Source organism: Colobus angolensis, unplaced genomic scaffold, assembly GCF_000951035.1.
Source record: "Colobus angolensis palliatus isolate OR3802 unplaced genomic scaffold, Cang.pa_1.0 Scaffold234, whole genome shotgun sequence".
Taxonomy (NCBI): domain Eukaryota; kingdom Metazoa; phylum Chordata; class Mammalia; order Primates; family Cercopithecidae; genus Colobus; species Colobus angolensis.
In genome coordinates this window covers 3,616,795-3,631,470 of record NW_012115533.1, presented here as the reverse complement: position 1 = coordinate 3,631,470, position 14,676 = coordinate 3,616,795, and the positions used below count along the sequence as shown (strand labels likewise).

The following is a 14,676-nucleotide window of genomic DNA, read 5'->3' as shown; positions in this document are numbered from 1 at the left end:
CATCCTAAGCTAAAATTAAAATATCCTTTATATCAAATCATTCAATCACTTACATAACTCTTCCACTGCTTCTGCGTCGAATCTGGACTCCAAAAGGATTTTCCTTGATTTCAACATCATAAAGTCTGTTTTCATAAGTACTTATTGGGGCATTTGGAATGTTTAACGGTATTGGAACTTCATATCTCCTATTTTGGGGATCGTAAATCTATTGCAAATAAGTAGTAAAAAAGTTTACTCCGATTGCTGACATAGCATGTACATATCATGAAATAATTTAAATAATGGCTCAAATACGAATATTTAGAATTTTTCTCCATATAATTTCTAACTCTACGTTCATGGTCCGTATAACCATATCAGTATAGAATTTCATATACACACTTATAATGGGACCAAACTGAGTACTGCATTTTTGAACCTTTAAAAATTGTTTTGTGATTTGTTTTCTATACAATAAGATCAAAACAGAAATTTTAGAGCTAAATATTCTATAGTATGGGTGTACCAAAACTATTTCATGGTTAAAAACAGAAGTTGTTTCAATATTTTTTGTCATACCTATGATTATACAATAAACCCTAATGCTAACTTATGTTTATTTGTGTTTTTATTTCTTCAATACATTTCTTAAATACCTCTAGGGACTGAGTATACTTACCGTTTTAGGGTCTTTGATAACTATTGACAAACTGCTTTCCAGAATTTGTTTACTGATTAATATTCTCACCAAAATGTGTACTCTAGTGCTAATTTATATTAAATTAAAAGCATTTATTTTTCATTGTTATTCATTTCATTTCTTATGAGATTTCATCTTTTTCTACATTATTATTTAACATTTATGTTCCACTGTACTTTAAATTGCATTTTGTTCCTAGAATTTTTAATGAGTGTAATTATCTCGATATTTTAGTTTCTTCTGTTAAATGTCTTCTTATGAGAGGTTTTGATATTTTTTCTTGATTACATGAGTTGAAATTGCTTTTCCTAAGTCACATATTTATCAGATATTTACCCATTTTTTTGTCTTCTAATTGTGTATAGTGTTTTTCCATGTAAAAACATGTTTTATTTGTATGTAAGAAAATGTGTAGATTTTTACCTATGTCACTTATGCCTTTTTATCTGTGGCTTGAAAGGCCTTTGCTAGCCAGATACAAAATAAATATGCAGCTTAATTTGTTTTAGGCTATGTTTAGTTTTTACATGCAACTCATTCTAAATTTTATTTTAGTATATGATTAAAACCAGACACTTTTCTATATAAATTATTAAATGACCTACTTCTTCATTATTAATTTGCAAACCTTTCTTCACACACACGTATCTTCTATGCCTTTGTGTCATCTCACACACACACACACACACACACACAATCTTCTATGCTTTTGTGCCATCACACACACACACAATCTTCAATGCTTTTGTGCCATCTCGTTTCAATAAACAATCAGGCAATTCTATCTCCAGTTCCACACTGTTTTAATTATATGAACTTTTGTTCTTTACCCCTTGCTGAATTTTAACCATTGCACAGTGTTTGTTTGTTCAGACAAACTTACAAGTTATTTTATGAAGTCTCAAAAGATATTTCACTAAGATTTATATGAAAATACCTTAAAAGCAGCAATTGAGCTAAAGTGAATTAACATTTAAAAGATAATTGACTCTTATTTATAATTTTAAAATAATATGAACATTTTTAATAGTTTTTCTCCTTATAGGTAGTCCATTTAGTCCTATAATTTTTGATGATTTATTATTTGATTTTTTCATTTGAGTTTGCTAATGAGATTTGTTGTCATTTCTGCTTCTAAATAGTGAGCAACAATGTACAAGAAAATATCTTTGGAAATACATTTTACATCTAGTTATTGTGTTGATATTTAAAATTTCTAATACTATTCTCAATGGAATCCCTTGGGATTCTTAAGTTAAAAACATATGCTATCTCTAAAAGTTGAATGAAATTATTGCTTTGGTATGTCTTATTATATTGGCCAGAAAATTAAGGCCACAGCTTAAAAATAGTAAAAAGAGTAGGCATCCAATTTTGTTTATTTTAATGACACTATCAGCATAGTTTGATAATAAATGCCTTATGTATTTTGCAAGAATTTAAATGTAGTTTTTAAATCATCATTGTATTAATCACAAAATTAGCAAGAATGAGCAATTTCATTTCTTGGGCACCTAGCTATGAGTTGTGTAGGAAAAAAATATTTTTATAGAATCAAAATATTATCAAAACTGTTAATAACCTTTAATACTACATTAAATATCCAATCACAGAATTATCCAAAATCTCCAAAATTACCCAAAATGAAAACTAGCTTTGAGGTAGTTTATATCAAGCATACCTTAAACTGCAACATATCATTTTTGTGATATTTCACCTCCACACGAAGAGTTGAGATGGGGTCAGAAGGTAACTTTATTCTAGCATTTGCAGTATTTAGTTGGAGGTCAGCTGTTACACCCATTGATGAATAGTTAGTTGACTTGACTGAATAAGAGTTATCTTGTCTGGGAACGTAACACTCAGGTGCTTTGGATAGAGAAGAATCCTAAAAACACAATGCATGTTCATTGTCAGAAATTATAAGCCTTGTAATATTCGACTCTTTAAAATTATACTGATGTTTAGTCACACATTGTATGATTTACAAGTTTCATTAATACAAAAATGAAATAATAGTCATAACACAAAATATATTATATGTAATTTGGGATCCCATGTACTAAAATTTTATACAAAATATTTGCCTTTATGCTCTACAGAAAGAACAGTAGAGTAGAAGGATCAAATGTCATACTTTTTAAACTCAAAATATAGCATTAAATTGTGTTGTCTGCAAAAGCAAGTATATTACTAATACATTTTGATTCCATGTTTGTTCTTACTCTTCATATTGATTATTGATTATTGTGTATAAAAATGGCATTATGCCATGCCTCTAAAGGGCAAGTGGTAGAGTCCTTTTACTTATAATGAAACTCTCAATCCTTCTTTTTTAAACTTATTCTTATACTGGTCAATTACATCCTGACCTGGATTTGAAATAGGAACCTTTGGCTAAGAATCAGAGTTGATTGGTTTACATAGAAGTGAGAGACAAAACCTAAGAAAAAGAATTATAAACTATGGCATTGATGGCTAGTTTCCTTACCACAATCCGTTCTCCCTATCTTCCTTGATTATTATTGTATTTTGCGGAGAAATATATTTATCTATATTTCCAATTTCCTTTTAAAGAAGTTGTATAAGTCCTCCTAAAAGCTCTTTAAAAGAAAGGGGCCTAAGCCGACTAAATTGAGATACTCTGTTTGATTCATCTTCTCAAGGGCATACTGTCTGGCTTCTATCTAAAGTGAACAATTTCATCTGTGTACCCTATCCCAGGCCTCCTTACCTACAAAAATATTTCTCCCTCAATTCTCCACCCTCTCTTGCATCAAAAATATTGCATTCATTATGTTACTTTTAACAGCATAAACTGATTTTATTCATCTCATTTTTTTGAAGTAAATGTCACTTCAGTAGTTTCTCTGACTACTGTTCTATTTTTTCTGCTTTATTTACAGCAAAACAGAAGTGTTCATCACACTCGCTATCTCTAATGTGTCCCTTGATTTTCTCTTGAACTGACTCTAACCAGGATTTTATCCCTAGTACTACATCTAATGTTTGCATGCCAAAGTTACCAAAGACTCCCACGTTGCCAAATCCACATGTCAGTTTCCAGTCCTTATCTTACTAACAAACAACTGGCATAGTTGTTCATTTCTTCCGTTCTAAATGTTTTGTTCAATTGGCTTCCAGGACCCAGCATGTTATTTCCAACCCAATACTTGAGCTGTTCTTTCTAAGCCTCCTTTGTCATTTCCTCCTTGGCTAAAAGTTTGTAATCGCCCAGGGTTTAGTCTTTGAATACTTCTCATCTATTCAAGCTTATTTTGTTGATGATATCATCCTACCACATGGACTTAAACAAAGACATGAAAGTCTCAGCAATAGAATCATACAGGCAGAGGAAAGAACTTCAAAGCTTGAAGATGAGGTTTTTGAATTAACTCAATCCAATAAAGACAAAGAAAAAAGAATAAGACAATATGAACACAGCCTCCAAGAAGTATGGGATTACGTTAAATGACCAAACCTAAGAATAGTTAGTGTTACTGAGAAAGAAGGGAAATCTAAAAATTTGGAAAACATATTTGAAGGAATAATCAAGGAAAACTTCTCTGGCCTTGCTAGAGACCTAGACACCCGAATAAAAGAGAACTCAAAGAATACCTGGGATATTCACTGTGAAAATATCATTGCCTAGACACATTGTTATCAGGTTATCTAAAGTTAAGATGAAGGAAAAAATCTTAAGAGCTGTGAGGCAAAAGCACCAGGTAACCTATAAAAGAAAACAGCATGTTTCTCAGCAGAAACCCTACCAGCTAGAAGGGATTGGGGCTCTATCTTCAGCCTCCTTAAACAAAACAATTATCAGCCAAGACTTTTGTATCCAGGGACACTTAGGTTCATAAATGAAGGAAAGATATAACTTTTTTTCAGACAAACAAATGCTGAGAGAATTGACTACTACCAGAATCAGTACTATGGTAAGTGCTAAAAAGAGTTCTGAATCTTGAAACAAATCCTAGAAATACATCAAAACTGAACCTCTTTAAAGCATAAATCTCACAGGACCTATAAAACATAATTAAAAAACACAAGGCATAGAGGCAAAAAATAGCACAATGAATGGAATGGTACTTCACATCTCAATACTGACATTGAAAGTAAATGGTCTAAATGCTCCCCTTTAAGGACACAGAATAACAGAATGGATAACTGTTCACCAACCAGCTATCTGCTGCCTCCAACAGACTCACCTAACACATAAGGACTCACATAATCTCAAGATAAAGGGGTGGGAACAAAAACATTCCATGTAAATGAACACCAAAAAACAGCAGAAGTACCTATTTTTTATATCAGACGAAACAAACTTTAAAGCAACAGCAGTTTAAAAAGGCTAAGATGGACATTATACAATGATAAAAAGCCTTATCCAACAGGAAAATATCACAATCTTAAATATATATGCACCTAACACTGGAGCTCCCAAATTTATAAAACAATTACTAATAGACCTAAGAATTGAGAGAATCAGCAACACAGTAATATTGGAAGACTTCAATACTCCACTGATAGTACTAGAAAGATCATCAAGATGGAAAGTCAACAAAGTAACAATGGATTTAAACCATACCCTGGAAAAAATGGACTTAACAGATATTTACAGAACATTCTACCCAACAACCACAGAAGATACATTCTATTCATCAGCACATGGAACTTTCTCCAAGATAAACCATATGATAGGCCATGAAATGAGCCTCAATAAATTTAAGAAAATCGAAATTATATCAAGCACTCTCTCAGACTACAGTAAAATAATACTGGAAATAACTCTGAAAGGAATCTTCAAAGCCATGCAAATACATGGAAATTAAATAATCTGCTTCTGAATGATCATTGGGTTAAAAATAAAATCAAGATGAAAATTTAAAAAGTCTTTTAACTGAATGACAATAGTGACACATCCTAGCAAAAGCTCTGGGATACAGCAAAGACAGTACTAATAAGGAAGTTCATAGCCCTAAATGTCTACACCAAAAAGTCTAAAAGAGCACACATAGACAATCTAAGGTCACACCTCAAGAAACTAGAGAAACAAGAACAAACCAAACCAAAACTCAGAAGAAGAAAGGAAATAACCAAGATCAGAACATTACTAAGTGAAACTGAAACAAACAAACAAAAAATACAAAAGACAACTGAAACAAAAGTCTAGTTCTTTGAAAACATAAATAAAATTGGCTGATCATTAGCAAGATTGATCAAGAAAAGGAGAGAGAAGGTCCAAATAAGCTCAATTAGAAATGAAATGGGAGATACTGCAACTGACACCACAGAAATACAAAAGATCATTCAAGGCTACTATGAACACATTTACACACATAAATTACATAACCTAGAAGAGATGGATACATTCCTGGAAAGACACAACCTTAAATCAGGAAGAATTAGATAACCTGAGCAGACCAATAACAAGAAGTGAGACTAAAATGGTAGTAAACAATTACCAACAAAAAAATGTCCAGGATCATATTCATAGCAGAATTTTTACCAGTTAGTCAAAGAATAATTGGTACCAATCCTATCGACATTATTCCACAAGACAGAGAAAGGAGGAACCCCCCTAAATTGTTCTATAAAGCCAGTATCACCCTAATACCAAAACCAGGAAAGGACATAACCAAAAAAGTAAACTACAGATCAATATCCCTGAGGAATATAGATGCAAGAATCCTTAACAAAATACTAGCTAACCAAATTCAACAACATATCACAAAGATAGCCCAACATGATCAAATGGCTTTCATACTAGGGATACAGGGATGGTTTCACACATGCAAGTCAATGAACGTGATATACCACATAAACAGAATTAAAGACAAAAATCATAGGATCTTCTATTACAACATTCCATTTTGATTAAAATTCTCAGTAAAATCGGCAAACAAGGGTCATACCTCAATGTAATAAAAACCCTGTGACAAACCCACAGCCAACATAATACCGAATGGGGAAACGTTGAAAGCATTCTCTCTAAGAACTGGAACAAGACAGAGATGGCCATTCTCACTTATTTTCAGCATAGTACTGGAAGTCCTAGCAAGAGCAATCAGACAAGAGAAAGAAAGAAAGGGCATCCAAATCAGTAAAGGGAAGTCAGACTGTCGCTATTTGCTGACGATGTGATCGTTTACCTAGAAAACCCTAAAGCCTCCTTCAAAAAGCTCCTAGAACTGATAAAATAGTTCAGCAAAATTTTCGGATACAAAATTAGTATACATAAATCGATAGCTCTTCTAAAAACTAAAAAGAACCAAGCTGAGAATCAAATCAAGAACTCAACCCCTTTTAAAATAGCTGCATAAATAAAATAAAATAAAATATAATATAATATAATAAAATAAAATAAAATAAAATACTTAGGAGTATACCTAACCAAGGAAGTGAAAGACCACTACAAGGAAAACTACAAACACTGCTGAAAGAAGTCATATATGACACAAACAAATAGAAACATATCCCATGCTCATGGATGGATAGAAAGAATATTGTGAAAATGACCATACTGCCAAAACAATATACAGATTCAACGCAATTCCCATCAAAACACCATCATTATTCTTCACTGAACTAGAAAAAGCAATCCTAAAATTCATATGGAATCAAAAAAGACCATGCATAGTCAAAGTGAGAATAAGCAAAAAGAACAAATCTGGAGGCATCATATTGCCTAATTTCAAACTATACTATAAAGCCATAGTCACCAAAATAGCACAGTACTGTATAAAAATAACCACACAGACCAACGTAACAGAATAGAGAACCCAGAAATAAACCCTGATATCTACAGCCACCTGATCTTCGACAAAGCAGACAAAAACATAAATTGGGGAAAGGACATCCTATTCAACAAACAGTGCTATAATAATTGATAAGCCACGTGCAGAAGAATAAAACTAGATTCTCATCTCTCACCTTATACAAAAATCCACTCAAGGCAGATTAAGGACTTAAATCTAAGACCAGAAACTACACAAATTCTAGAAGATAGCACTGTAGACATTGGCTCAGGCAAGGATTTGATGACAAAGAAACAAAAGCAAATGCAATGAAAACAAAGATAAACAGCTGGGACTTAATTAAACTAAAGAACTTTTGCAGTGCAAAAGGAACAGTCAGCAGAGTAAACAGACGACCCACAGAGTGGGAGAAAATCTTCACCATCTACACATCTGACAAAGAACGAATATCCAGAATCTACAACAAGTTCAAACAATTTGGCAGGAAAAACAAACAAGCAATCCCTTCAAAAAGTGGGCTAAGGGCATGAATAGACAATTCTCAAAAGAAAATATGAACAAATGGCCAATAAACATATGAACAAATGATCAGCATCACTAATGATCAGGTAAATGCAAATCAAAACAACAATGTGATACCACCTTCCTCCTGAAAGAATGGCCATAATCAAAAAATCAAAAAATAATAGATGTTGGCATGGATTCAGTGAAAAGGGGACACTTCTACACTGATGGTTTCCACTATGGAAAAGAGTGTGGAGATTCCTTAAAGAATTAAAAGCAGTACCACCATTTGTTCCAGCAATCCCACTACTGAGTATCCACCCAGAGGAAAAGAAGTAATTATGCAAAAAAGATACTTGCACGTGCATGTTTATAGCAGCACAATTTGCAATTGCAAAAATGTGGAACCAAACCAAATGTTCATCAATCAATGAGCAGATAAAAAAACTGTGATGTGTGTGTGTGTGTCTATATATTTATACATACATAGTTATATATAGTTTTATATATATAATGTTAGCATTATATATAACATTATATAGATTTAACATTATATATATATCACATTAAAAATATTTAATGGAGAAAGATAAAATTTTACATGTTCATGTTTAGAAGCTATTTATGTTTTAGTAAGATGAATTGTTCCCACTTGTCCTTTAGATTTGTTTTGATAAAGTTAGCATACTTTGAATGTAAAGGGGAATGGATGTGAATCTGGTTGAAGAGAGGCAACTTAAAGAAAAGGTTCAGAGAAATGAACTTCACTATTTGATTTCTGTTGATTTTAAAATCTTTTCTCCTCTTCACTTTTTCTGTTCTTATATTCTTCCCTATTCTTCACCAGTGATACAGATTATGCTGTTTTAACAATTAATGGAGAGAAATCGGGATAATTTCTCTGGAGGCAGAGATTCTATGCATCTCTTTATATAAATGTAAATGTCTCTGGAAAATTGCTGACAGATATGTCTTGACTCATCCCAGTGATATAACAAACGCATTTAATTATTTGGTTATATTAAATAAATGTATCTGTTGACAAAACTAAATGATGTAATGAAAAGTTCAGAATTTGAAAAACAGGCATAGCAAGAGGGAACGTTTTACAATGTCCTTCCTGTGACATTGGTAAAAACACCTGCCACCCTCAGTCATCATTATTTTGTTAAAATGAAAATCAAAATAACTGGCCAGAGATTACCATCCTTAGTGGAAGAGAACTAGCCCTCTACTCAACATTATATGTCTTAATAACTTGAGACAATGATTTCGAAATAGTGTCCACTACTGGCATATCTTATCCAAATGAGCAAATCAGCTACAGTCAACACCAAGTAAAGTGTAACAGACAGTATTATTTTATTAAGTAAAGTTACACTATCTAAAGTGCCTGGAAAGCAATTTACGCATCAATTCAGCCTGGCCTTTACTAAGGCCTTTGGATAATTAATTAAAATAAAAGTGAATTGCCTGTCAGAGACGCTAACTTCACATTCCACATGATTATGTAATTGAATTTAGTTTATATGCTGCAGATTTAGAACTATAACATGTAAAATTTTTATTGAAATGCTTATGTGAAAACCATATCATGAGTAATAATTAAAATTATTATTACCGTTCGCCATACACAGCCACGTTGTATGCACTTTTGTTCAGTTGCCAAATCAGCATCTGGATAACAATTAAATGTTTCATTTTCTGAGAAAATTTGATTCCATTGAACACTAAAGTTTCTTCCAAGGTTAAGGTTGAGATCTGCAATTAGGAGAACCTTTGAAGACAAACAAACAAAAAACACAAACAAACAAAACTTTTAAACACTGTATCTGATCATTGGATGATTTTTTAAAAAATTTACATTTTAAGAAATGTGGCAATGATGGCAATTCTTCAAATTAAATCATTAGTAGTTTAGATAAAATACTTAAAAAATAGAATTATATATATGCAATATATATGTGTGTATTTACGTATATATACATATATGTACATATGTATGTGCACACACATACAATTATATCTATAATTGGAATTTCAAAATTATGTTTGATTATTTCTTATATACTTTGAGAATAATGTGAGCAAATTTATCCCACACTCAGATTTTCATCTGCATAACTTACTTTTTGATATCCACCAAACATAGTTGCAAAACTTTACTTTGAGTAATGAAAGTCCATATAAAGATCAATCTATGCACAGCAGAATTATAAAGGTATACTACTAGTGTTTATGTATATATATTTATAAGCATAAAAGTAGACATACAAATAGCCACAGATAGACCTTTATATTGCATACCTAACCAATATAATTATTTTTTATTATTCCCTCTTTTAATCTCTATTAGAGTCATAAAGTTCACAATAAGCTTGTATTGCTTAATTTATACCAATTTGTTCTTATAGTGCTAGGAAATATAAATCATAATATACCTACTAAATAAAAAATAATTAATCAATACATATTTTCTGAAAATAAATATTTGAAAAGTCCTGGGCCAGAGGTCTTATGAGTTAGACAAAAATATTATAAGACAATGTTCTATATCTTAAACAATTAAGAAATTATTTATGGCAATATTACTAATAATTTTGTATTATATAAATGGAGAAAAGGTAAATGACAAAAATAATTGCTTCCATGTTTTTAAATATTACAGTCTCTTTTGTAATACATCAATCTACTACCCAAAGCAACATTATGATTGAAATATTACATTTTGCAAATGAGAAAACTAACATAATGAGAGATTTATTTAATGTGTTTAGAAGCAGAGATAGCAGAGCTGGAATCTGTGCATCCAATAACATTGCATCCAATTTTGTTATTCTTTTCCCCTCTATACTACAACTGTCAAAGGAAACAAAAATCACAACATAAGGAAGGCTTTCTACAGGAGAAGAAAAGTGTAAACACAAAATTGAAGTCAGAAGAGTACAAGATATATTTTGAGGACAATGACACCTCACTAAAAAAGAAACAGGAGAAAGACTAAAGAAATGAACTGAACCAATATGTTAAAGAGTCTAAAGCAGCTAAAACATTTGGAATTTCTTTTGTGTGCAATAGGTAAATTAGAGTTCAGATTAGAATAATTTTATGGAAAATATTAGCAAGGACCATATAACTAGTATGCATGAGAAAATAAAATAGGGAGAGAGAAATTGCAAGAAGTTCCCTTCATGTTGATATCTAAATACAAATTGGATTGACATAAATTAGAATATTATTCAGAAAAAGTGAAGAAAAAAATGAAGGGAGGAAGGAAGCAATGAAGAGAAGGAAGGAAGACACACTGAGAGGAGAAATACGGTAAGTGCCCGAATGGTTATATAATGTTAAATGTGAGATTATATGATAGCTAAAATATTTTAAAAGATTGTAATTACCTGGTTAGAAGCATCATAAGTGAAATTGGAATGAGCGCTCATTGGTTGATTATTTTCTGCCACTGTAACTTCTGTAACAATGTCTGTCAACCCAAGGATTTTTACAGTCTGAAATGCTAAGGTAGTTCCTTCCTGATATGATGAATGTGTGCACACAATATCTAATGTGTTCTGGGAAAAATAGTATATGATATTATATATTAGGTCATCAGATACAAACCTGAAATAACAATACCGATATGACATAGCAAAGAAAGGTCATCATCTATGCCTCTATTCCTTCCAGCTCTCCTCATCCAAGTAGCACATAGAAATATACTCATTAATAACTATTTTAATTTATATATATATGCCAGAAAATTTTACTTTCAGAGACAACCTTAATTACTCATATGCAACACATATATACTCATTCTTATTCTAGTCCTAACATTGATGAAGAATAATTTAACTTTGCCAAAAAAGAATGTATGAAAAAACCAACATCTATGAAAAAAATCATTTCTATTAACTATTTAAAATTTAATAAACCAAAATCCACACCAATTATTACTGTGACTAATTCATTAAAATATTTTCAAATATGTTGAAATTGTTTTCCTAGGGCATGTTGCCTAAGACCAAACATAACATGTTAAGAACTCTAAAGGTTTCTTTGCATCAATTACATGATCACAAACTTTATAAAATTTTAAGATAACAATTTGTTTATAATTTAACAATTTAAATAAACAATTTAAATGAACAACTTATTTCATTACATTCCATTAAAATCTGTAGGCAAATGTAAACACCTTTTCCAAAATATTCACCATAAAAGAATAACCTAGGCATGAACAAATTATACATTTAACTATAAGTACAAAGAGAATACTTACATTAGAAACTGAAAATGTATATAATATGTAGCTGCCATTTTGTATGGTATCTGAAATGAAAAATATCATGATCAGTACAAAATGTAATGTTAAATTCTCTGCTCTGGTTTTACACTTATATAACACTTAGGAAATTTGAACAAATTAGATTCTGTTTATTAATGAAGCATCTCAAACATTTTCTCTGTAAATGTTTTAATTTCCTCTAAATAATATAATAATGGTATTTTATTTTCACAGCGAGTAGAGGTAATGAATGCATATTTGCCTTGTTTACTTTTTCAAAGACTACCAAGATATTTCTGGAAATTAAGAGAAAGCCAAATTTACAGTAAAAATATATAATTAAAAATGTATTGTTTTGAATGATATTTTCTCCCTTGTAAACCTCATAACAGTAAATTTTTCTTAGGAAGACATGGCATACTATAATATATTTTGCATCTTTATGTTTTTTTTTCTATTATTTTGTATTCAAGGAAAAAATAAATCTGGAGACACGTTGAAGATTGAAATAAAACTTAAGCTGTAATTGAAATAAACTTTAATGAGGAAGATGGATGAATACAATGATTCTGTACCATATATGTAATAAAACTTTTATTCAACATATCTCTTTAAAAGAAAAACTGAAGATAAGGACTGATGTAGTTTGTCATAAACAGTGTTAAAATATAAAGGGAATCCTAGGATTCATATAATATACTTTCCACAGCATTAATTTGCTTAAAATTTCAGTCTTAGGAAATAAAATTATATTCAGAACCTAAACTGCAGATCACTTTACTGTCTCCATGTTTGCTTACAAATCCATTAATCAGAATTCTGGTTTTCTTTCACTTTTTAAATACACATAGCTACATAGGTATCATATTAGATAACTGACTGAATTATATTATTCATATTCTTAGCTACGTATATGAAAGTAAGCTATTCATATGCATCTTTATTAGTAGACAGTATGTATTTGGAATATTTATATAATTTGAGTAATAGGAATAATCTTATAATTGTACCACACATGCTGTCAATGGAGGTATCATCTCAATGACATTTTTTGATTGATGACTGCAAATAATATAAGTTCAGCTGAAATCCACTTTTATAAAACTTCCATGCAGGAAGTTTTTTGGCTTACTACATAAGCCAGAGAATAGGTTTGGAATCTAATCTGACGGAAGGGCTCACCCTAGTATATTTACACCGTAGGGTATTTTAAGAAAGAGCAAGAAGGTTGGTGTGCTGAAATTGAGAAATAGAAAGCAATACAGGATAATAGATGCGTACGTGTGCGTTTGGGGTGTGCGCGTGCACGTATGCAAATGTTAAAGCACAAACCATAAGCTCTCTAGGTCTCGATAAAACACTGTCTCCTAATTGAGTAAAATGGAGGATCATTAGAGGGTTTTGAGAAGAGATGCAATTACTGGAATCACCTTTTTAAATGATTATCTGCTGGATTGTAATAAAATTTAAAAAGGGATTGAAAACAGCTACAGGGCAATTAGGAAGCTATTGTCCTAAATTAACATGAAAGATGGTGATGATCATGGTGGAACTGATGAGAAGATTCAGATCAAAGTGGAACCAATGAAATCCTTAGGTTATGAGAGAGAATAGCCCATTCCAAGGTGTTGGCATCTGGAGCAATGAAGTTACCATCAACTGACAAAGGGAACACCATAGATGTAGCAGATATATGGTGGTAAGATCCAAGTTCTATCTTGGCAGCTTATGTTTTAGATTTTTATTAGACAAACAAATAGAGAAGTATATAGAAGACTGATTTGGAGATATAAATTTGGAAGTCAGGTAAATGGTATAAAAGACTACATTTATCAAGGAAAGGACTATAGAGGACATTTATGATTAGTAGCTGTTAATGATATAAGTAATTCACAGCTTGCATTGAGAAAATCACCCAGAGAACAGATCTTTCCTTGGAATAAGTTTGATTGCTAATACATTGATATAAGGCCATAAATAAATGTAATTTGTTTAAACGAATGTTAGGGTGAATATAAGGCTTAGGAGAGTGTTACAGAATCCTGTCGTAATTTTTAAATACACATATTTTCAAAAATACATAAATAAATATTCACATGTTTCATATACATTTAAAGGCATTTAGGGTAGTCTTTTTTTTCTTGTTGCCCTTCTTATATTTATCTGTAACTCTTTAAAATTTGTACAAGGATATTCCTTAGTACACCTAAGAAGTAGTTAATTAAAATAGAAGATAAACTTTAATCTTTTGTACTCATATATAAAACACATACCTAACAGCCCTCTATTACAAGAAATCAGATTTTGGGGGCGGAGCAAGATGGCCGAATAGGAACAGCTCCAGTCTCCAACTCCCAGCGCGAAGGACACAGAAGACTGGTTATTTCTGCATTTTCAACTGAGGTACTGGGGTCATCTCACTAGTGAGTGCCGGACAATCGGTGCTG

The 14,676-nt window shown here is 31.4% G+C and overlaps 1 protein-coding gene across 1 annotated transcript in view; it reads right to left on the bottom strand.

Annotated features, from left to right (window-relative positions):
• SI (sucrase-isomaltase (alpha-glucosidase)) overlaps positions 1 to 14,676 on the bottom strand; it is a 107,124-nt gene that overhangs the window by 41,671 nt on the left and 50,777 nt on the right. Inside the window, exons 23-27 of the mRNA XM_011944633.1 lie at positions 12,224 to 12,273; positions 11,346 to 11,516; positions 9,569 to 9,724; positions 2,364 to 2,570; positions 54 to 208 (exon numbers count right to left, since the gene is read on the bottom strand). Of these exons, the coding sequence (XP_011800023.1) occupies positions 54 to 208; positions 2,364 to 2,570; positions 9,569 to 9,724; positions 11,346 to 11,516; positions 12,224 to 12,273 (739 nt within the window). The remainder of the gene's footprint in view (positions 1 to 53; positions 209 to 2,363; positions 2,571 to 9,568; positions 9,725 to 11,345; positions 11,517 to 12,223; positions 12,274 to 14,676) is intronic.